Source organism: Echeneis naucrates, chromosome 9 (assembly GCF_900963305.1).
Source record: "Echeneis naucrates chromosome 9, fEcheNa1.1, whole genome shotgun sequence".
NCBI lineage: Eukaryota > Metazoa > Chordata > Actinopteri > Carangiformes > Echeneidae > Echeneis > Echeneis naucrates.
The window spans coordinates 4953123-4978002 of NC_042519.1; the positions used below are offsets into that span (position 1 = coordinate 4953123).

The window sequence follows — 24880 nt, forward strand, 5'->3', positions numbered from 1 at the left end:
GTGAAATAAGCACTATTTTGTTTAGTGACACAGACACACACTCAGAGCGAGGGAAAGAGAGAGAGAGAGAGAGCGGTGGCGCGCGCGGTCATCCTGTGGGCGCGGGCATGCGTAGGAAATTCGGCGCGCGAAAGCTGTAGCAGGAAGTGAGTGTAGCTGAAGGCAAACGGCGGCCAGTTTGGGGATTTGAATCTATAAAACTACTTCCATAATCTACAAACATCTACATTAATATGGCAGACCCGAAGGTGAGGTCACGCGTTTTAGGTCATCTAACGCGTTGTGTCCGCTTTGAAGTCAGAATTTGGGGGGAAAACGTTGTATTTAACGTGTCATTATTCGTCAAAGTTTGTTGCGAGCCCTCGGAAATGCCGACAATGATGTTGTCTCTCGTGATGCTAGAAAAGCTAACTGATGTGTTTGCAGGGCTGTGAGGTGTGATGGAAAACTCCAGAAGTTTCTGGTGGTCAGCTAGAAATGTGAAGTGTGTCTATTTTGGTGTTTTGTACTTCTAGGCTTTTCCTCAGAGTTTTGCTCAGAAGTACTTTGGAGTGAGCAGCCAGTCAGCATGTTAGCATTAGCATCTTATTCTGCTCTAAACTGAGAGGGAGGGGGTGCAGTGGACACGATGCTGCCAAGTTCGCCAAACTATCCCCTTCGTTATGCTCTCGATCAGGGTTTGCGACAAACTGTATTCAGCTGGCCGACTAAGAATAAAAAAGGTCCGCCGGGTCTCCTGCCTTTGTCTGCCAAGCACAACAGTTGCTAACATTAGATAGCTAATGTTAGCCGTGTTAGCAGGGCGCAGGGGACAGTAGCTCCATCATCTTCGGGCAGTTATCATAAATGACTTCGACAATGAATGAAGGTCCAGTCGCCGAAGAAATCGAGTCTCTCGACGTCCTGTTTAATTTCTCTGGTGTCAGTTCGTGACATGCGCCGCGCTGCTAAAAGCTCACCCTTTAGCTTTCGACTAGCCTGCTGGCGAGAGGCCTCTTGATCGAGCTAGTTAACTTCACAATGAGTTATCTCAGGAGAAAAAGAAGTTGGTCAACTATTTGTTAAAATTACTGAATGAATGTAGCGCCAACGATCCCAAACGTCTTTTTAAACACCAGCCCAGCCAGCGGTGGTTTTCTTTCGTGCCATTTGCTACAATAACTTACTTCTGATAGCTGAGTCACACAGACGAGTTGCACCGTGGGACCACCAACTCGTTACAAGCTTAACAAAAAGAAAAGGAGAGCCTCTCTCATTTGGTCATTTTAGCATTCAATGAAATGATTACCCCAGACTTTATCGGTTGTCATGAGGCTCAAACACTTATCTATGGACAACATTGGCTGTCTTTGTTTTCAGATTGCAGGAACAACATGTTGTCATATTGATAATATACATTTAATCTTGTGCTCATTAGTGTGAGACCATGTAACACTAAAAAGTATTGAAGATGCTTGGCTCAGCAACAGTGATTTACAAAAGACTTGGCCCGTTCCCCATACAAAAGCTATACTTAACCAATGAGCTCTTAAATCCCTCTATTGAAGCACTCATGGCCTGCTGGTCAACCGTCAGAAGTCACTTTGTTCCAAGAGTTTGAAGTGTCAGTCTAAACAAATACCATTTGGCCCATTATTTTAAATTCACTCTGAATGATTGAGAGAAGTGTGTTTCTATAGCTTTCAGTTAGCTTTTATATATATTTATATATATATATATATATACGTTTATAATTTTATTCCCCACCCCGAGTTAACCCACTTACTGATTGTCTTTTTTCTCATTTTAGGATCAGGATGACCATGACACCACCGCAGATAGTGCAGAGGACTCCAATCATGATCCCCACTTTGAACCCATCGTGTCCCTTCCTGAACAAGATGTGAAAACATTAGAAGAGGATGAGGAGGAACTTTTCAAGATGTAATTTCCTTTAGCAGTCTTCTTTTGGTCATGCTCATGCCATTTGTCACACAGATATGATCTGATGTACATGTAGCTGACTAGGATATGACTGGTTGCTAAGACAATACTTTGGTGTCTTCATTTGGCGCAGCAACCCTTTCATTAAGAATACTGTTGTTTTTTTCCCCAGGCGGGCTAAACTATATCGTTTTGCCTCTGAGAACGACCCCCCAGAGTGGAAGGAGAGGGGAACTGGTGATGTCAAGCTGCTGAAACACAAAGAGAAAGGCACAGTCCGCCTCCTAATGAGGAGAGACCGCACCTTGAAGATTTGTGCCAATCATCACAGTGAGTCCAGCTTGCAATTATTATTCAATTGTTAGATTATCCAGTTTTACAGAAAGAAAGAAAATACCTTTTAATCTGCTGTAGCATAAAATGACACTGCACAATGTATTGCATATCTATCTGGTAAACACAATTTAAACCATATTTGAATATGCTTAACTATGTGTATTCTAGGCTCCTTTATGCTGTTTCTACTCACAGATATGTATTTATTCTAAAATGTCACATCTTCCCCAAAACAAATTCATGAGGAGATGCATGCAAATGTAGTGAACCAAACAAATTATGGATTAATTATTGAAATGTTTTTTTGCCACGAATGTAAATAAGTTAACCAGACTAAACATAAGTGGTGTCAAACTATTCAAATAGCTATTTGCAAAACCTGAAGTCTTAAATAATTACCAAAGTAAATGTACAACTATATATTAACCCTGTTCTGTCCCTCTTGTGAACTTCAGTTGTACCTACTATGGAACTGAAGCCCAATGCTGGCAGTGACAGGGCGTGGGTGTGGAACACACTAGCAGATTATGCTGACGAATGCCCAAAACCTGAACTCCTGGCAATACGCTTTTTAAATGCAGAAAGTAAGTATTCTCATGTTGGTGTCAATGTTATATTTGAAAAGCTGCTCAAATCGTTCCATCATACAGAAGCATGGTAATGTATACTACCACTCTGTTCTCTTCACAGATGCTCAGAAGTTCAAGGTGAAGTTCGATGAATGCAAGGAGGAAGTCAGAAAAAATTTAGAGGGAACAGGTACATAGCCTATAACCTCGACTGATGTGACATGTTTAGATTGCATTTGAGCCGGGATAACTTAATGAGTTGGACTATGCAGACACACTCTGTTCTTTGCTGCTCCCTCCAGCCTTGGACTTTTTCTGTCTGCAACAGTAATATGCAGAATGTAATTCTTGACTGGCTTTGTCGAAGGCTGGTGTCGCTATGTTCTGCTACACTATTAATTTTTTACTGGTTAATACTATTTTCAAGTATGAACAAAGCAGCAAACAGGGAATTGGTAAGTTTAGGTCCAAAATGAAAGTTACAGGAGTGGTTCCTTTTATGACTTTGACTCCTTCCACTGTTTTGGAAGCACTTAAGAGATGCAACTGAAGTGTTTATTAATGGCACATTTCACTGTTTCACCACAGGCAACACTGATAGCACAAACAAGGTGGCAGAGAAGCTGGGGGAGCTCTCCGTAAAGGACAAGGCGTCAGAAGAAAAGAAGGAAGAGGAAAAAAAGGAAGAAGATGAGAAAAACAAGGTGAAGGCGGAGGAGAAGAATTGAGAACCAAGAACTTGCTTTGCTGATCTTCAATTTATCAGTTTTTCCTCTTTTTCTACAATAGACTCTGAAAGAACTGAATTTGGACACTTGCATATTATTGTTTTTGGGTTTTTGTTTTTTGTTTTTGTTTTTTTTTCTTTTGTTTTGTTTTTTTATTCTGTTTTGCCTCAAGATCACAAGTCCTTGATGCCACTTGGGAAAAAATTACAAGCTAGAGAATTTATGAAAAGAAGCCCCTTTCTCTCCCATCCCCTCCCCTCTTTGCACTGTGGAATGCCACACTTATCATCCTTATCTACAGTTCAATGTTACATTTAAAAAAAAAAAAAAAAACAAAAACTGTGAAAAAAGGCTTGTGATTGTGATAATTCCCACATTGGGTTCTTTTTTTTGTTTTGTTTTGTTTGTTTTGTTATTCTGAAGCAGAGTTTGTTTGTAGGGGGAGAGGATAATGTAGCCTGCTTTTTAGCAGCACAGGGTCAGGGACCAGGCATTATCGAGGTGCATTCTAAATATTAAATCCCATGATTCATCTCAGTGGGCCTTCTTACCCTGTGTACTGTATAGGCTTCCACTGGTAGAAACAGCAACTAAGATGGAGACTTCTCAGTGGATGCCTCGTAGAATTAGCTGTCTTTGTTCCTTCTTTCATCAGTTCTGTTGGGAACTGAATAGAGGAGGAGCCCCTTCTCGACAGTAAAGGGGCATCAGATGCATGCTGCAAATTGCAGTGTTCACTGATAGCAGACTGACAGGAGATCAGATGCACTTAGCTAAGCATTTCGTTTTTTTTTTTTTTTTCCTTTTTAACTATCTGAAAACCAACCAAGTCCAAAATGAACGGTTCATCAGAGTTTGGTGCATCTATGCTCTGACTTAAATTCCTCACCAGGAAATAGTTTGTATTCATTAGATCATAACATTCCCAAACTTTAAAGCATGTAGAGTATATGTAACAGAGTGTGCCCTATCTGGTCTGTGTGCTCACCACCCTCCTTTTCTTTCCATTAAGTTCTTAACCATGCCTCTAAAGTGCATCTAAGTGCCAGTGCATCTGTAAATACACGTATATGGATGAAATGTTGCTTTTCATTTGCACTCAAATGAGTTGAAATGTTTCCTCCACCTTCGAATAAAAGCTGTCAAAGATCACGTTTGCAGTCATATAAAATTACTTTTTTCCTGGAGTTACTGATGATTCAATGTGCAGTCATCAATAGTGCTGCCTGTATATTAAAACAGCTTCAGTAGATCATAAAACTGGTTGTAGTGAAGTGACCACTTTTCATTAAAATCTTAATTTTATTTAATAGGCTTGGTAAGACTTTTTCTTAGCAAGTGTTCCTCCTTTAGACCTTTTCATTAACAAATCGACATCATGCACTCAAAGAGATGGAAACTTTATTTACTCTGCTCAGGTCATTGGGAAATATTTCCTCTTCACAAAAATAGGAACACGTATATTTATAGTGTATTCTATATTTTGATACATTTTTCTATTCGAGTGTCAGAAAACAAAATTACCTCATGGTTGATAGAACAGTTTCATTGCCCACTGTCAGGAATGGTCCCTGACCTGCAGTGATGTCCATCCCCAAACAAGAACATAGGACGAATGGCAGTCATCTTAAAGAGGAATGACATCGACAGTGCTTTGATATGTGGTTAAACTGGGGTATGTCAGGATGTTCCTGTTAACTGTTTCACTGACAGACACATCAGATTTGCCCTAGAAGTAGCCCAGTGTCCCACAGAGTCAGAATCAGTTAACTCAGAAACACATAAATAGCATTTCCTGTGTTACTGTACGTCACTGTGTTCACGGTAAGGCAGCTGGTGAGACCTTCAAAGGGAGCTCATGCAAGTCAGACAGTTATACATAATACAGCCAGTTTCAATAAGATCCAACCTGGTCAGACTCAACCACAGTTACCAGCCTTTACACCTGATCTCTGGAGAAAGGAAATAATGAACTGGGTGATTTGAATTTGGAATGGGAAAAACAATCCCATTAAAACTAACAAGAGTTTGTACTTACAATAGCTAATGTTTCTTCCACAACGTTGTATTAAAGATTTAAAGTGTACCCAGTCTGAATTACACCACTCTTGATATTTGTTGCGTTACACAAAAAACTAAAGGCAATCTGTTGTCCCTCAGTGTACAATGTTTCAGCCAGCTGCATTTCGTTGTGGATGAAACAGCTTTTCCTCTCAAAAGGCAACAATGGTTTATTCTTCATGCAAATATAGCTGGACCAAATCTACCACTTTACATCCAAGTCAATCCTGGCATTTTCTCACATCTTCAATGCAAAGTATAAATAAAAACGTTCCACATAGGTGTCATCAGCTCATTACAGTCAAAACTAATAAATGTTGCAAGAGTTGTCGTTTTTTTTTAATAATGCCAAAACAATGTTCAAATGTGACCAAGTGGCACATAATACTGATGCTGTACCAGACAGCTGCTCCTCGTCTTAGTGATGTCACCTGTTGGCTTGTCTTTGAGAAATAAAGGGGGTGCGTCGCCATTTTTGGCACTCAAATTTCCTGGCTGCTTTTACTGAAATCCAGATTCTTGTGTACAGCACTTACTGGCAGTTCGCTATGAATCGAACTGTTTAGAACGCCAAAATATGACTAATATTTTGCGTCATCAAAAATCACATATCAGCTAATTGCATGTCATCCGTTTTTTTTTTTTGTTTGTTTGTTTGTTTTTTACATTGCAAGGTAGAACAAGCTATATTTACTGTATGGGTTTTTCCATTATTCAAGATTTCATTCATTCACTCTATATATAATTTATCAACAATAATCTCCACTCAAAATAAAACATCCGTTCCAGGCTAAAGTATCTGTATAAAAAAGATGTATCAAACATATTTTTTGTAAGTTTGGGTATATAAAAAATAAACCAATTAAAAAAAAACAAACAAAAAAAAAACAACTACAAAATAATAAACGGGTGACAGGTTATCTTAATTTTATCACGTGGGACAATGGCTTGTTGTTCATCACCCTGCCAATCCTATGATTATAACACAAACATAACTTACATACTAAACATGTTTAGCACAAAACATTAACAGAAAGGTTGTTTTGGTAGAGCAAGGCTGGGCTCGCTCTGAACAAACTGGGATGAGGTATTCTAATCTTTCAGAGCCGCGTTTAATCAGCCCAGCCCTCATCTCTTGTACTCACCAAACTCAACTTTATCGAAACAAGCCTAAGATGATGTACTGCACCTTTGTAAAGGGAATAAAGGGGGCAAGCTATACTAGCCCTAAATATATGTACTAGATTGAGACAATGAAGGAGACATTCATAGTTCATGAATTCATAATCGCTTACATCTCTGCTGCTTGCATTCATTCCTGAGAAAATTATTTTTCGCAAAGATGTAGTTGTGGCTTGTTTTACTTTTAATTAAAAGCAAAGCCTTTCTCAATGAATTTGGAATGCAACCACCAGATATGATCCAGTGGAAATCCCCTTGATTTCCCCTGTCCCTGCCTCTCATCCAACTCCAGTTGTCCTTTCTTTACTTTAGGTCAACTTGGCTGATCTGTCCACCGTCACTCCTCAGAGCTGTATGACTCAACCACATATGGTGAGAAGCACAGGTTAATGTGAAGCACCTTGACTTCTTGAGGTGAGTTGACATTGATCTTTTCTCACAGTAGTCCATGTGAGTTACATTACTCTGTAGTGTTTTTCTTCAGTGCCTCTTGGAGCAATATTTTTGAGACATTTTGAACAATGCACGTTTCATGACCACATCTGGAGACAACAGTAATAACAATGGCGATCTTGTTGGACAGTCCACTCTTACGACCGAAACGACGGGCCACAAAGATGTTTAGGACAAGACGCTCCTTACACAGACTGTACAGACTACACCAGTATCAACTGACAACCGATCCCTTGGAAAACAAAACACGCAGGCATTTGCCCGGACAGAACTACAGAAGAGCATCAAGAGCCTCTGATTGGACAGCTAGTCCAAAAACAGGGAGCCCTGGGTGACCCAACTGGCCGTCATCTAGACTTAAGAATAAAAACCAAAAACACACACACACACACACAAAAAAACAAACCCAAAACACAGAGACAATCTCTTTGTAGCAGTATGGCCGTTGTTCGAGTTGGATGCAGTGTTCCTGCTCACACCGATATTTCATATGTGGTGCCTCCTACACCTGTCACCTTTTTGACGTTATTGTGGCGACTGGGGCTCAGGGTGGCACCCTGGGTGCTGGGGTGGCAGTCCATCTGCCCATTAACTTTCAAGGCCTCTCTGAATGGAAAGAGAAGAGAAACAGTATGATTCAACAGGAAGAGTCAGCCAGTCAACACACAAAGCAAATACTGAAGATGGCAACATGCAGATTAGATGGCTGGGGCACGACAACTTCAAGTGATAAAAACAGATTGTCATCATTATGGGTTACTTGAAAGTGTACTTGTTAGTGACAACAAAGGGCTTTGAAATGAAAATGAAAAGCATGCAAAAGAAAAAGAAAGTGAGGAGTCACAACTTTATTCATCAGACAATTGTGAAATAATACAAAAAGAAACATTTTCTAGAAAGCCAAATGTGTCTCAGAACAGAACATATAGGAATTCACACCAAAAAAGAACTCATTAATAAATAGACAGGACAGTTGAACAGACATATATACAAGTGCTTCACGTTGCTTCAGTTAGGACTATTAGCCTACACTAGAGTCCGTGGCTTGCTGGCTGTGTCCAGCAGAAGGAGCTTTGTTTCAGTGGGAACATAAGTAATGCCCCCAATGTCCCCATTGGCTCTCCTGTGCATGCAGTCCCACAGGGGAAACATTAGGATTCATACCTTGGGCCCCCCAAACGGGGTGAGTCTGTCCTCTCATGGGCACTGATGTAGGAGAGTTTCTGATGAGAGTAGGATGGGGATCGGGGTATTGCAGGGGAGTGGGGCTGGTGTGCCGGGGAGCGGTAGGGGCCCTCGGGGCCCGTGGCCCTGGCCTGGCTGCTGTTGCTGCCACTGTGATCCGTATGCAAGGAGGTGGATGAAGTCCTGGGGGCGCGGCCTAGTGTGGAGCCAGCATGGCGCAAAACTGGGGTCCGCTGGCCATAGCTCACCAGCCCAACCCCCATCAGGTTGTCCCTGGAGCCTCTATATTCCGGGGGTGTTGGGCCTCTCGAACTGGGGCCTCGAGGTCCATCTGGATAGCAAGTGTTGGGGGGTATGCCATAGCCCCCATCAAACATGCCAGAGTCCTGGGCATAGATATGGGTCTGGGAGCGCCCATGCAATATCTGACGCTTCTCTCTCTCTTCTATCTCCCTTCGCTCCTGGATGGATGCCATGATGGTTTGGGAGAGGTTGTCATAGCGCACTGGAGATGGGTCCCTGTCCCGAAAGTGAGGGGACTGTCTTCCCACACCTCTGGGTGGCATCACTGGACTGTAGGTAGGGGCGACCTGCTGCCTCTGCATTTCAGGTTCCCGGATGTGGCACATTTTGGTGGGCAGGTAGGGCGAGTGGAACCCAATGGATGGCATACCACGATGGGCCACGCACTCACTGGCAGTGGCTGGGGAGATGCTGGGGTTCAGCAGACTGTCGTAGGACAGGCTGCCATTACGATTAGAGAGTGTGTTGGGTGAGAAGACACTCTTGTATGGAGTGGATGTGACTGTATGTGGCTGCAGGGCTGGCAGCTGGCCTTTTTCTGGTCGACGGTGACCCTGCTTCAGGCTGAGAGAGCGGGAATTGATAGAGTCAGAATCCAGCTGGAGGGGAGAGGACTGAAAAGTTCGGTGGAGGGGAGCATTGGTGTACTCAGGCAGATCCAGGTTTGGTTCAGAGCGGTAGTCATGACCACGGACACCCTCTTCCATGATGGCTGATGTCTTCCGTTCATCTGGTATGATAATCTGAGGAACAAACAGCAGAGTGGTGTGTGAAATAAAAATCTTAATGCACTTTGTGGTCGAGCAATCTAGATTTGGAAATCAAGATATAGGTATGCAGACATCTTAACGATGATAATGCATATGCACTTCAAACAGCAGTGCCAAACAACTTCTCTTACCTTCTCCCCGGCAGTGTGGTAGTGGACTTTCGGCATGGTGCCAAACGATGGCCGGAATTTATACATTGCTGGAGTGGAAGGGTGTGTTTTACCAGAGAGTGAACTCTCTACAATGCACACACAGAAAAACAGAATAGAGTGAAGACTGTTGAAATAAAAAAAAAAAAAAAACAACACACAATGCTATTACACTCTCCTCTAATTTTAAGTCAGTCCCAAAAGGGGGGGAAAAAAAGGGTAAAGAGGCTGCAGACATTAAGTTGTTGATAGCCACACCATCATCACGCCAACCAAACAAAAATGAAGGTGAGTGGCTGGGAGCCCGACAGTAAGAGCCCATTCACTAATCAATAATGTAAATCTATCTATCTGTTATTAATTTATAAGACATGAGTGCTACACATCCGATTAACAGATTTTGGAGCAAAGCTGAGACTGCAGTATTTTGAAGTACCACCAAGAGGCAGTAGTGCCCCATAGAAGCAGGAAGTGTTCACTCCCTGACATAATGCGCCATGGCAATGGACATCCTGTGGTAGGAACCTGCTATTTAACGTTCACACATCATTTCACTGACATCTCATACGGAATGCAACTGTATGAAGAACTTATATAGCCACAATAAGATCCTTCATAGTTTCTAATTCACACACATTTAAAGCACTCATTTCTGTCCATGCTCATCTCCTTTCTGTCCAGCTGACAGAGCTACCTTGCTACACAACATCAGTTGCAACAAGAATCACCAGCAGTTGGTGATTGTTGTTACCCTGAAATGTATCCCCTGCACTGACACTGATTAAGTAAGCAGGGCTTGCCTCGCTGCCAGAAATCACGCCTGTCTTCTGGACTAGCATTGGAAAAAGCCATCACCCTCCTACTGGGACAGACATTGATCAGGTTAAACTACCACTAAGTCACACACTGGGACACTGCTGATCTATGGAGAGAGTACGGAGAATTGCCATGTTGGACAGCCTTGAAAAGAGAATTGGGATTGATGGAGACTGTCAGGCTGGAGAGCAAAAGGAAGAAGAGGGAAACAGAGAGTCACTGTGTTTCTTACCTTCGCTAGAGGTCAGCTGGCTTTTCAGCTGGTTGTACCTGTCAGCTTTGGGTGGCAATGGTGGCTGGGTTTCTTTCTCATCCAGGCCATCCAGGCTGCTTTTGGACTACAGGGAATGGATCAGGGTGTCAAAAGTGCCCAGAGAAGGTGGGGAGGGGTAGACACATAGAGAAGGGGAAGTGTTAATGGCATTTTTGTTGAAGCAGTAACACATCTCCAGTTAGGTTGTAGGGCAACACAGCAGCACTTGGCAGCTTCTCTACATGAACGTTCTGCACAGTCTTTCTAGATTAAAAATCGTTGTGGCAGAGCAACATACATCAATATTAACCCGCAACGTTCATAAACAGTTTAGTAAGAAATTTCTGTTTAGTTTCTACATTTTTGGTTTACAGAAAAACCTGACTAAACGTGTATGCCAGAAAACTGATTATCTCTTCATTTACCTTTACAGTGTGAGACACTTTGAATTGTGTGTATTTTTTACAAACTGAGACGGAATATTTGGTATGCCTAAAGGTTGTGGTGTATTTACTCTCTGCAAGTAGTTTTTCTCACTAAGTGGCATTTAACAGAACTAATGGCTCCCTGAAAAGTAAAAGTTTACACCATGAGGTATGCTTTGGCAAATGATCAGTTAAGTTACATACAAAACAACAAAATTACTATTTCCCCTGAATGTTTTCCCCTGTGATGGCATTTTTTTAAATATTATTTTTGGGAGACATGTTTGTCTTCACATTGGTAACAATTTTGCATGTTTTGTAACCTTAAAAATAAAAGTTGTTTGCAAAATCTTTACACAATCTTTGTGTTTACACTACAAGAGGATGTAACATGCTCCTCTTCTTCAGGGAAGACTGGACACTTTAGTCACCCACAATCGGAGAATGACTTTGCAGGTTGGCCTGCCTGAGCTACTTGGCTAGCATGCTAACTTCAGTAGAAGACAAGAAGAGGTTTACTTCCTGCTGCTAGACACAGGCGTTGGTGAGCAAAGGAATTCAATTTGATGCTCAGTTAACAACTGGCTATGGAGCAAGAGCAAAACTAACATTGCTCTTACGCAGATTATATGCAGAATATCCCTTAGTGTTAAGTGATCAGATAAGTTTCTCTCCTATCTGAGCCACCTTGCTTCGATGTCCACATTCTAATAATGTCCTCTTTCCCCCCCAATATATATATATGACCTAACAGAAATACAGTATCCTCTCATTTGCTGCTTTGATGAGTTTCAAAAAACACAAAACTATGAAGGAAAGGATTAGCTATATGTCAAATACAAGGACAAACCCTGTAGTAATTATGCACAACTCACCTTCGAGCTTATGATGGTTCCATGGACGCCGTTGTCACTGATCTTGATAGTTATTTGTCTGTCTGAGAGGTCTGGTGTGATGAATGGCGGCTGAATTTTGATGTGGGGCTTCTTTCTGGGGTCCAGCGTGTACCTGTGTGGAAATGATCATCACGCTTGGACCACACTCTCTGCCATCATGTGCACTTTCAACACAGCCCAACAGTCATTGTTGCAATTACATTAAAAGCATAATACACTGCTCAAATTTTGTTCACAAATATTACTGATGAATTTTTAGAAACAACATTGAAGACAGCTTATAGTAGTGAACTGCAGTGACAATATGTTCGATCAGCATTGTGACTTACCTCACAGGCGAACAGATCAGTGAAAATTGTGAACTGATTTGAATTTGAAAAGCCAATTCTAGTCCTTGTGCAGCCCTCAGTCTTCTACATTGTGAGCTTGAACTTCTCACAATACATGCCATTATGTTACATCCCGCTCCTCGTGTATCCATAAATAAAACACAGATAGCAATACAACCCAAGTTGAACCCAACTTGGCGTTTTCATTATAATGATGAAATTAGTCAGGGATTGTGTATTGGCCCAATCCTACTCTGTTTTTATACACTTTGACGGTAATTTCATGACACAACTTTTTGACAGAAGCCAATGTTGGAAGTGAGTCTCTTGGGGGGTTTTCATACTTAAAGGCTCCCAAGTTCTTTTAATGTTTAATGGCAAGCGTGGGAACTGGAGAAATTAAACTTGTGATGTGTTTTCCAAGGAGTTTTAACGAGTTTCAAGTAATCAGGCCCTACATGAATAAATCCACCTTTGTAAATGAATGCGTCTGATTTTTGGTTAGATTAAAGAAACCTGACAGGTCATTACATATGAGTTAGGTCCAACATTTGTGAATCATTGGTTCAATAAACCAAAAACCCTCAGTGAGAGACTTTGGAAATACTTAAAGGCAGATGTCTGTACTGGCATTTCATCCAACCTGCTCATGGCTCTGCTTTATAGTCCCATTGTTGATTTTTACAGAACAAGACTTGTCCCAATAGGATATCAATCTGGTGATGCTGTGTTTGTGTGCGTAGGGATATAGGGGTGTCTATGTGTGTGTGTGTGTGTGTGTTTTTAAAAAGCATGTTTACTAGCTCTGCACTCTGTTTCCCATTAACTCACATTCTACAGACCAATTCAGTTCTCTCAGCCATCTGCCTCCCCCCAGGGTTTCTGGCTGCTTTCAGACAGAACTGGATACACACCTCCACAACCACCTCAGAGCACGTGACTATACTCACACACATACACACTAAGCAGAGATGGACTGCATCCCTGCTAGAGGATGCTGCAGCCTTTGCATGGATGTCATGTGCTTTGATGAGCTGGGCTTTGATGAGCTGTAAGTCTTCCTCTTATGTACAAATACACTGCACACAAACACACACACACACACACACATTCTGGCAATACACTATGATGGCAGAGCAGGAGCAATTAATTCAGAATCGTTACCGTCATTCGATATCCACAAACTGAAAACGATTCTGAAAAGCATCACAAATGCACAAATGGTTTTTGATGCAACAGACAGCATAGTAAAGCATTTTACCTCGGTGCTAGAGGAGTACATAAGACGTACTCCACGTTGCCACAGCAACCCTTGGTGAAGGGATTTACCCCCCCACGAAACTTGCCCGTCACCTGAGGAAGACAACGCCTTGTTTAGTCAGCAGCAAAGAAAACACAACATTGCTTGCACGCGCGCACACACATACACGCACAGAGTATGTGTTTCAGAGCAAGTGAGTGAGCAGCTCGTTGTTGGCGTTTCTTCACCTGCTCATTGGTTGTTCGCCCTCGAGCAACAAGCACCATATGGAAACCTGTGAGTCCCATGACTGGAATGAAGAAAAGCCCTGCTATGCACATCACCACCAGACTGGACAATGGTCAAGATCAACAACATCAATAAGAGGCGATGAAAACAACTATAAGAATAACCCAAAGCAACCAGCAGCAGCTAGAAATGGAAAAAGATAACCAAACTGTTTGTTTGAGCAAGAACTAGGTTATCTCAGGGAAAGGATACGTGACAGTGGTGTGCAGTGCCCCCAGCCTTTCTCTGTGGTGGAGCACAAAGATGAGCCCGAAGGAGAACACTCCCACCATGTGGATGCTCAGTGACAGCAGGAAAAGGAAGAAGTAGCGGTAATTCCTCCGTCCAATGCAGTTGTTCACCCATGGACAGTGGTGGTCAAAGTCCTGAGGAGGGAAGGACACAGTTATAGGTCTGACATTCCACCACCTTTTCACGAGGTATTAAATTATGTCACATGGACTTGGGATTTTACATGTGATCGCAAATTTAGGTTTATGCTTTTTGACCCGAGTACCATTTCACCGTGAAATAAAACTTTAACTGGCTATATTTGTATTTATTTGATAGCGTTGATAAAATAAAATTCCTGCATAAAAACAGGACGGAGGAACGCCCTCTGTCATTCTAAATCCTTTGTGGATACAATGAAGATTTGAAAGCTTCTACTAATAACTGTATTTTGTTGCCAAAAGCTTACAATCTTATGTCGATGATGATTTTTATACTGCAAAAATCACCAATATTCAAGGAGAAAATAATCAATCTGTTTATCTCAGAATGCAATTCTTGGCAGGATAGAAAAGCCTATGACTGAATTCCTGCAGGGGAAAAAAAGGCTTTCACGGCATGGTTTCTCTTTTTACACGTGCATTTATATTGTCCACATATTTTTACACACCTCCACACAGTTGTCACAGACGCTGCAGTGCGAGCATCGTGGAGGCCTGTAGAAGTGACAGGTGGCACACCATTTCATCCGGACCTGAATTCCCTTGATCTCCACGTTCTTGTAGAGCGGTGCTCGGAAATCATCATCCTTGTCCTCATCCTCGTCCGCTGTGGAGAAACACATTTACACATTAACAGATCCATATGGTGTACACATACACACACATCATAGTAAATTGAATGCTTTCATTCAGCTTGTCAGAGACAGCAGGGGAGAACCATTAAATGAAGCTTATCGCTCCTGTTGGCTGTCTGCAGAGAGCAAACACGGAGAGAAATTAACATTTTTAAAGACGTGACCTATTCATCTGTTTTTAACAGTAAGACTGATTAACAGGCATACTCATTAATGTCACTCATATATACCAGGAGCTGCCTGATTCTATTTCAAGATTTTCTCTTCTTTTGAATGTGAATTCAACCTCTAATCCAGGCAGAGTTGGTGATTTCCTCTGTCCAACCCAAACATGCAACTGAACCTTTCACCTCTAAATTACAGCATGAGACAACAAGCAGCCTTCCCACTGCCCTTGGTGTTACCGCAGTGAGCTAACCAGCGTGCGCGAAGCTTCGTGCCTGGTGCCACTTTGCTTTGGAGCTACAACAAAATGTTTTTTCAGCTGATCAAAGGGCCCATTCAGATGATATACTCTGGAAATAATTTCACTGTAGAATTGGGATGGGGTAGATCCAGGTATCCGAGCATACACTTGAAAGCAGCAACAACAAAAAAAAAAAAAAAAAAAAAAAAAACAAGAGCAAAACAAACCAGAGCCAGAGCAGAAGATTGCTCTTCAAATAAACTTTAAAAGGTAAACCGCCTGCCAAAGTAATGCACACAAACAGCAGTTAGCTATACTTACATTTCCTCTGACAGCTTTGACTGCAAGAAGTGGCCTATTTTATATCATAAAGATATACAGTGCAACAGAAACACTCATTTCAGCTCAACCACAGTCCGATTTCCTGCCTGATATAAGTCACTTCTTGAGACTGAAATTGTTGCCATTTTCAATGTTTATATTCATGTGCAGTGTTCAGGTACTCAGATGGTAAATACATTTTTTCCAATGAATGCAGATATTAAAATGATGTGGTTATTCTAAGATCCTGAAGACCGAAGAAAAACGTACTCCTTTTGAATATATCACATCATTCCAATATATTTAGCAAAACCTTTTGATATTTTAGCTTGTAACTGTGTAGCCTTTTTAGCCACATTAATGTCTGTCATCTTCGTTTCAGTTTCCCACAAACAGCAAATGACAGTAAAACGCTTTGTTGTGAAAAATCCTGCCTACACCACAACTTTACATTTTCACTCATACAATCTGGATGATGCAGTGAGTTTCTTAACAGCTGCCGTTTAATAGCTACATCTGTTATTAATTTTTTCATTATAACCTCACCAGTGGGGTCTGCTGCCTTAGATATACAATATTGAGAGATTCGAAAATAATTCATCCCTCAGTGGTCTATCAAACCAACTGGGGCAGAAGAAGCAGAGGGCCACTGTCACCTCTGGGAAGGAAGATAACCTGCACTTTATACAACCTAATGACTATTGTCCCCTTTATTGGCAGAGAAAGCTCTTTCAAAAGACAGGTGCTAGTTATTTACAGGCGTGTAAAAAACACCCCTGCTTAACCCAGCCAGTGGTGAGGACAAGGAGTCTTCGCTGGGAGCACAAGTCAGGGCTTCTTTTTAGACAGGCTGAACAGCTGAGAGATACTCAATACACCTCGCAATATGAAGTGTTGTATAACCCCCAGTGTGCTGCGTGTGGAGCATGTGGACTTTACAGACTGTAACGGGTTGATAATGGGGTAATGAAACACCGGGGAGGGTGCTGATCTGATGCCACTGAACGTGTCCCCTCTACAGGAGAACTGAACCATGACTCATACTTATGTGAAGATATATTATGACACTTACTAATACTTTAAGGTGGCCAGTCATACATGTAATTTGGGATATAAACTGCACCAGACACATTTTCATGCTCACAAATATGCAGACAAACCTCTGGGGTAAATGCCAGGGTCCATGAAGGTTGCCATGCTGAAGTTGGCCAAGACAAAGAGGAAGACCAGGCCATTGTAGAGCGGTACAGCAGGAGAGATCACCTTAGTCAACCAGGGGCACCTAAAGATACAAAGGAGGGAACAGATGTAAAATTCTTTCATGAAGCACATCACATTTCGAAGCACATGATTCTCTGATCACAACATGTCCATATGAGTTTTATAAGGCTCGGTTCTTAGAAACAAGATCACGCAGTGAATTAGAGCAGGGCAGATGGAGAGGAGAGCTCGTGACCTACAGAAAACCATCCTCCACAGTCACAAAAGAAGACAGTACACCATTAGACAACCACTTCTTGGCCATATTGCACCCAATGACACAAATTACTTCTATGCAAGGAGTTGAGACGATGGCAACTTTGCAGGAAAACAGATTAAATTTATGGAGCAACAATAAATGTCGCATTTGACTAGAAGAATGACTGATCACAGGGTCACTAAAATCCATACTACAGTTGTTAAGACCAACGTGCCCATAAGCAGGTTTAAAAATAAAGCTTCCCAGACCTGGCTGAGCTTTACTTTCAGGTCTGGTCACTTTTTATTTGAGAACCGCATCCCTGATCATTCTCTGGTGCAGGTAACTGCCTGTCAGTGGTAACCCCTAGGGTCATCCCGTTATTGATGGGAAATGCCGACATGACACAACAAGACTGACCTTCTCAGTCAGTGCTGTGAAATATTCAACTACGGAGACACCTGAATGACACCGGTAATACCACCCAATCACCTGGAGTCAATGTCAATATGCTGCCTACCATGCTAGCACTCATTTATGTATCTCTCCAGAAATGCGACGCCATCAGAAAGATGTGTTAACACCTACGCTCAGAGCCGACAGGCCACTGACCCACAGGAAATTTATGAGTTAGTATCACAGGACATATCCTGACATCATGACTAACGCACTCATGCCCACTTGTGCATGCAAATATACACATACACATTTACGCACTCAAGAATGCTTCTTCAGCTTATTCGGATGTCAAAAAACGCAATTTCCTGGTAGCCATGGCCCCAAGATCATCTTCAATCCATATCTCTTTTCCCGCTCCACCGGTCCTCTTTAGCTTTGTTGAATTATTCAGCGCTGTGGCTGCAGAGCCCCCTAACAGAGGACGGAGAGGTGCTAACGTGTGTGAGACGCCCTGTCCACAGTAGGCAATAGGCTTGATGACACATCGCTGCAGCATATAGGACAATGTGGGAGCCGATTATGGCTGATTTTATAAGTGACTATTACAAGCACTCCATAAACTATTATAACCCCTAGAAAATCGCTTGCCAAGTGCAATTTGTGGTCTCATCATTCTTATTGTGAAGGTCAACCGTCTGTTAACTGGACTGGATTATACTAACAAATACAAGAGGACATTTTATATAGACATTTGGCACCCAGCTAAAATCTTTAATACTACCTCTGTTTTGCAACCCTCAGAGTTTTATTTTTTTTATTTTTTGTTATTCTCTTTTTTATAGATTTTCTGCAGGGAAAAAAAAAAACAAAAACATACAGTACATGCCATGCCAGTATACAGTATTGTGAGTAAAACTAAACAGAACATTTACAAAACAAAAACAGAGGGAATTGAACAGAGACAGAGCATTACATAGACAGCATATACAGGATAGACATACATACACAAATACAAATACATGTATTAGCGATGTAGACTAACTCATGGGGAAAACAAAAAGAAAGGGTGCACCTCACCAGTGTGTCAGGTTGAGGAAATATATACGGACCCCATATTTTCATATATATATCTTCCCTATCTATCAGTCTGTGACAGAGCCGTTTATAGGAGGAAATCTTAGCCGTTTCATCGAACCACTCCCTCATCGGTATAGCTCATTTAGTTTTCCAATTTCGCAACACTGTCCTGCATCCAGTAATGAGTGCTGTTCTGCACCACGAGATCTGGTGGACATTTAGACCACCTCCCTTCAGCACCACACCCAGTAGACAAACCATAGGTTGTATAGGTGTACAGGACATAACCGTATTAATAAAAGAGATAATCTTAGACCATAGGAAATGTATCATGGGGCATGAATACAACATATGCATGAGGTTGCCACAAGAAGCATCACATCTCCAACAAAGGTCAGAGTCCTAACCATGCCATTTTACATGGGGTCCAATAAATCCTGTTAATAATTTTATAACTAATCAAACGTGTCTGCATTTCCCATGAAACTTTAAACCACGATCCAATAATTTGTCCCATGCTTCCCCAGATATCTCCTCCCTTACATCCCTCTCTCAACATCTCTTAAGGCCTTCAAAACTGGGTGGCTGAGATATGTGGTATTTGTTTAGGGTGTGCCAGAATACAACTTCGTACCTGCAGGTATTTCCAAAAATCTTGGTTTGAGAGTTTATATTTTTGCCTTAATTGTTCAAAAGACATAAGTTGTTTTCCATCAAATAAGTCCCCAATGTAAACGATTCCCAATTTGACCCAGCCATCCCATTTTTACCTATCCTGAGGTTTTTATTATGCCATATTGAAGGTTTATTTGTAAAAATGGGATTTAAGCCCACGGTTTTATGTGAGGTTCGCAACATCTCCTGTGAGAAAGTGAGTACTGGATTATTATAAGGGAAGCGACCCTCTGATTTTTAATCAGCATTATCAAATATTGATTTGTATTTTTTATGTTTTTTTTATAGAATGGGGAAAATGCAATTGACATAGTTCCACAGTATGAGACTTAAAGTTGCTATTTTTTGACTTTGGTCCCTTGTTGGGTTTTCACACACTGAGTGTAATTAAAACTGTTTGTTTCCATTATTATAACACCAGGATACATTTGCAATATGAAAGAAGTTTCAAATACTATAATGAGAAGAAATGATTTGATATGCAGTCAGAAACCAACAGCAAAAACAGCACAAGAAACATAATTGATAATATAATATAATATAATTCATTAATCTTCTACCACGTCGCCATTTCTGGGTTGTGAGGGCTGCTGGAGCCAATCCCAGCTCACTCTGGGTGAGGGTGGGGTACACCCTGGACAGGTCACCAGTCCATCACAGGGCCAACACACAGAGACAGACAGAGACCAACAACCACTCACACTCACACTCAGACCTACAGACAGTTTAGAGTCACCAGTTAACCCAAACATGATGACTTTGGACGGAGGGAGGAAACCCACACAGGTATGGGAAGGACATTCAAACTCCATACAGAAAGGCCCCAGGCCCAGGAACTGAACCCACAACCTTCATGTTGTGAAGGAAAACACTAAACCACCATGCCGACATGCTGCCCTATCATATAATCACCAAAAAATGTACATATATGCAGTCTGAATAGTAGAGAATGAGAAAAAAATAGATGCATTTCTTTATATAATGCAGTGCAAACAGTGTGGAGGCTGCAGATGTATACTTATTTTAGTGACCAAATATCTTAAGCCCTGGTGATGTTCATCAGCTTCAGTTATAGTTAGTGTTAGTATGTAACATGTGAAGTGACATCTGCGACACAGCTCCATGGCAGCTCCATTGTCCCCCTGAATGGAAAATCTACTCTGACTTTAACCACAATCAGGTCAGTATGTCTCTATTTAGAAAAACGAAAACATACACTGTAGTGCACATACACAAACATACACTTCACTAACCTATTTCTGGCTTTTGCAAGACAGCAACATCACAGTACATTTCAGTGGAGCTGACAGACTCAGCAGACTGTAGTGAGCAGTACCACACTGTGTCATCACAGCTTTGGCAACAAGTAGACAAGGTAAAAAAAAAAGAAAAAAAAGAAAAAGGAAAGGCATGCAGCTCCACCATCTTACAAAATCCTGATTTACTCGCCTGTCAAAGGATCATGTGTTTTTGCCCACAGTGTAATGCAGAGAATCCGGAGATAAGGAACAAATTGAGTGCAGCTGACAGCGACCATTTTAGGAGCCCGGGTGCAGACAGCGTGGGAGGAAAATGTGATTGAGAGAAATCCCGATTAAGGCCACAGACGTCGGTTAATTGCGTTGGAGTAACAAATAACCAAAGGCTCCTTAGCCACAGTGTTTACAAGCCACTTTCACTTCTTGTGTAACCATGATACTTCCACTTGGATGAAAAAGCCTCCAGTCTGTCTAAAAGTCTGGAAAATCTTTTGCAAGCAGAAAGGGCTTTTCGTGCCAAAGGTGCTATAAAGTGATGAGTTTGGTTCTGTCTAAGTTTAAGTCCAGAGGCTGGCCAAAGGGAAGGAGGAGCCTGGATTCTTGTAGGTAATTAAAAAGCCTGCAAACAGGAGCTGGAAGGTTAACAAAGCAAGCTCTCCAGACCAAATCAGCATCTAAAATGGCAGCTCAGGGACCCTAAACCACGCAACAAAGGTGTGAGAGTAATATGTTGAGGAATAACATAAATTACCATCTGGCTGAGATGAGGAAGAAAATATTGTAAAACCAGGGCATTAAACTCTGCAGCTCACAACAACCTCCAATGTTTTACTGTCCTTCAGGTCAGTGTCTTGGTCTAATTGGCCCATAACTCTCAACAGGTCTGTTTCCAGCCACAAACTGGTGATCAAAGGACAACAGCTCAAGATATTTCCCCCTGGACTTAGACCAAAATTGGAAAAAAATAAGAGCAAGAAAATTGAGTATTGAACTGCTATCAGTTTGGTGGACAGACACATGGCTAAATACACAATCATGTTGCTTTGCATCTGCTGGGTGTGCAAATAGGCAGCAAGTTGCTACTTCATCCACCGTAACAACTTAAACAAGGTAATAATAAGAGCCTGATGTGTTGCTGACTTAAATGTTCCATAAACAAATAAAATGATTAAAATATATATATTATAAAAAGAAAACTGCTTCAGCTTATCGTTTCCTTTTCCGATGACGTCATGTCCAGAACTGGGCAGGAAAAACCTGACAGATCCCTTCAGCTGTGAACGCTGCAAACCAGGACCCTTTATAGTGCAGCTTTAATGTGCTGTCATCTGAAAAGTAACGCTTGTTTCCTCTTCTCTATCATGTCATTCTGGTGGGCCTCATGTCATTGCTGGACAACTATGTTGGTTAGGACACCCACCCCTGAGACATATTGAAATCAAATCAACACAGTCTCTAACACACACACAGCATCAGCTCAGTCACAGAGAGACAGAATCTTAGCCTTGGGTATTTGACCTTCTCTGTCACTGCAGCAGCAGGGGTGTTAGTGATTGAATATTAAGATTAGAGAAAACACAAGAAGAAGAAGAAGAAGAAAGAATCCAGGACACAAGTCCTGTCTTAAAATCCTGACTGATTGCCAGCCACCCAAAAAACACTGACTTTGATAAATAAAAAAAAAATAAAAAAAAAATCAGAGTGGAACACTTTGAAACAAACCCTATCATCCCATTGCTGTGGGAGGACAGAGCACTGCAGTAAAGTAATTGGGTGTTTGATGAAAACTTAAAGCTTTTTAAGATAGCGGGACTAAGTTGTTGGCACAGTTGTGGCTCCTAAAAAGGGCTGCAATAATCAATCACATCTAACCATGAGAAGTCATCTACATGCTCACGACATACTACACATCCCGGAGCAATTTGACTACTCAAATCAGCCTGTCCTTTATTTGCCTGCTCTTCGATCAGAGCAGAAAACGCAGCCCTCTCTTTGAAGTTACTCTTATCTGCTCTTTGAGTAGCTATGAGAGAGGAGGAGGTTGGGGGGGGGGGGGGGGGGGCAGAAACAGAACAACCATCAAAGAAAAAACGGAGTCAATCCAGGGAGCTTTCGGCACTGACACTGATTGGTAGCACTGCTCTCTGCCCAACATGGACGGCAGAATTTTTGTGAGGTGCTAGTGTTGGTGAATAAAGGTTGATGGCCTAGGACAGTGGTCCTCAAATGGGGGTACTTGAGGGCACTCCAAGGGGGTATCTGAGATTTTTCAAAAATATATGTTAAAAATAGCAATCAATTCAAAGGCCCTTAAAACTGATTTAGGGTTTTTTAGCTGAGTACCCCTTAAACGTTAGGAGGTACTTAGCTGAAAAAATTATTTACAGAGGGTACTTCACTGGAAAAAGGTTGAGAACCACTGATCTAGGATACGTAACATGTTGTTGATTAATTTTAAATTTGTTTCGTTTCCTATTGGGGTCAAACTCCACAAAAGTGGGATTTTACATTTCCAATTAAATTGTTATAAAAAAAAAATCCTCCCTATCAGGGAAACACAAACATTGTTCTATGTCCAAAACCACAGTTTGTAATCGGGCTCTCTGTTGTAACAATGCAGTGCCAACTCTAACTGAGAAGGACCATTTACACGGGTTAAATTATAGCGTACAATCTATTTAAGCCCTGTGTCTTGTCTCTTTAAAATCACCACCATCTGATTTACATTTTTTCTTTTCCTGTTCACTTCCTTCCATCTGGTGCTTTAACTTGTGCTAGCTTGCTGCAGAGATGTACAAGTGTACCCTTGTATGTGGCAGTGCACCGTGACATTGGCCATCAGTGACACTATGCTGGGTGTCAGAGGCAAAAACGATTTGCCACTCAGCCAGAAAATGTTTTTGAAGGGGGATTTTAAAAATAAGAAGTCATCTGCAGAAAGCTTTCGACATACCTTTCTTGCTTGATGTTCGGGGCAGGAGCAGTGCGTCACCTATTACTAGGACTGGAAATTTAGTGCCCATGTTGAGAACATGAGCGGCACCTGTAACACTAGAAAATCCTGTCAGTCCTCTGAGAGCACTTAGTGAAATGTATTCAGCATATTGTGCGAATGTGATCCCATTGATTAGTTCATTAAGGCTAAACCCAATGGGAGGCACATGGAAGGTCTGTTCTACTGCAGATTGCCTGCTGGGATGCAGCGATCCAAATCTGTTATGAGTCAGGTGTCGTCTAACCTTCCAGACATTGAATTTTTCTCCCGATTAACAAGTCGAATGGTATCCAGAGAAATGAGAGTGAGGGCTCAGTTCTTGGATTTCATACAGACTAAAACATTTTTAACATTTGCTCCACCATATAATCTTAACCCTTGTCCTCAGATGCCCCGCACCAGCTAAAACATTGCTGGGATTATTATCTGATATTCATTTGCTTTCTTCACATTCTGTCATGCTTATTTTACTCCTCACAACATTATCACTCACTCCCTCCTCTGGGATCTGTCAATCCCAAACACAAACATACCCCTGAGGCTCTGCGTTCACACGCATGGTATTTTGTATTACACACACACACACACACACACACACACACACACATAACCGCTCCCACCAAACATCACCAGGATGTGGAGGAGGATCAGGTAGATCAGGAGAGAAGCAGAGCTGCACAGATTGATGGAGTAGAATGGAATTCAGTTTAGTTTTGGCCCTTAAATGTTTTAATTTCTTTTTAGGTCAAATGACCAATATTAAGTTACAAATGTGTCAGCTGAGGTACAAGCATAAAAAAACAAACAAACAAAAAAAAAAAAAAAACAACTTAAAAACTGTGAGCTGATGAGATGAAAGCCTCGAGTAACAGTTAATTTCACTCTAAGCCAACAGACCAGAGAGGGAACCTGTGCAGCTGCCTGGCACACTATTAAATCTGCATTTCAGTTCAGAGCTCAATGTAATTAGCATTTTCATAATTACATAAGAGGTCCATTTGAAATGAAATAAAATGCCCCCCCCCCATGTTTTCATTTAAATATTCATAGCCTATTTTTGTCTCTAGAAAGAAGAAAGCAAAAATATATATATTCTCACCAGTTTACCTCAGTAAATCACGTCACTACAATGAGCTGATATTACTGCACATGCTGTCTGGCTTCATATTTAAATGAATATTTTTTTTGTGTGTGTGTAATGCTAAGTACCATGCTTGTGAACGCAGGGCCTCAGGGATATGTTTGTGTTTGGGATTGACAGGTCCCAGAGGAGGGCGTGGGTGATAATGTTGTTCA

General features: G+C 41.6%; 2 protein-coding genes and 1 non-coding gene across 3 annotated transcripts in view; 2 read left to right on the forward strand and 1 right to left on the reverse strand.

The window, feature by feature from the left end:
* The first annotated feature begins 150 nt into the window (after positions 1-150).
* Positions 151-3936, forward strand: ranbp1 (RAN binding protein 1). Its single transcript, XM_029510109.1, has 6 exons — positions 151-248; positions 1790-1923; positions 2096-2253; positions 2715-2843; positions 2950-3018; positions 3417-3936. The coding sequence occupies exons 1-6, from the start codon at positions 234-236 to the stop codon at positions 3554-3556; spliced, it is 645 nt and encodes a 214-aa protein (XP_029365969.1). The 5' UTR covers positions 151-233; the 3' UTR covers positions 3557-3936.
* LOC115049459 (small nucleolar RNA SNORA77) lies at positions 3097-3225 on the forward strand. Its single transcript, XR_003841126.1, has one exon. It is a non-coding gene; the product is annotated as a small nucleolar RNA SNORA77 (small nucleolar RNA).
* Positions 3937-6230: 2294 nt separating the features above from the next.
* zdhhc8b (zDHHC palmitoyltransferase 8b) overlaps positions 6231-24880 on the reverse strand; it is a 58169-nt gene continuing 39519 nt past the window's right edge. Inside the window, exons 2-11 of the mRNA XM_029510099.1 lie at positions 16881-17002; positions 14808-14965; positions 14120-14292; positions 13867-13969; positions 13640-13731; positions 12029-12161; positions 10708-10813; positions 9642-9748; positions 8417-9483; positions 6231-7858 (exon numbers count right to left, since the gene is read on the reverse strand). Of these exons, the coding sequence (XP_029365959.1) occupies positions 7726-7858; positions 8417-9483; positions 9642-9748; positions 10708-10813; positions 12029-12161; positions 13640-13731; positions 13867-13969; positions 14120-14292; positions 14808-14965; positions 16881-17002 (2194 nt within the window). The 3' untranslated portion in view covers positions 6231-7725. The remainder of the gene's footprint in view (positions 7859-8416; positions 9484-9641; positions 9749-10707; positions 10814-12028; positions 12162-13639; positions 13732-13866; positions 13970-14119; positions 14293-14807; positions 14966-16880; positions 17003-24880) is intronic.

Bases quoted from the DNA above. Each gene is read 5' to 3' on its own strand.
- ranbp1 (XM_029510109.1), top strand. The intron at 2,844-2,949 runs GTAAGTATTCTC...TTCTCTTCACAG, and splicing joins ACGCTTTTTAAATGCAGAAA to ATGCTCAGAAGTTCAAGGTG. The intron at 3,019-3,416 runs GTACATAGCCTA...GTTTCACCACAG, and splicing joins AAAAAATTTAGAGGGAACAG to GCAACACTGATAGCACAAAC.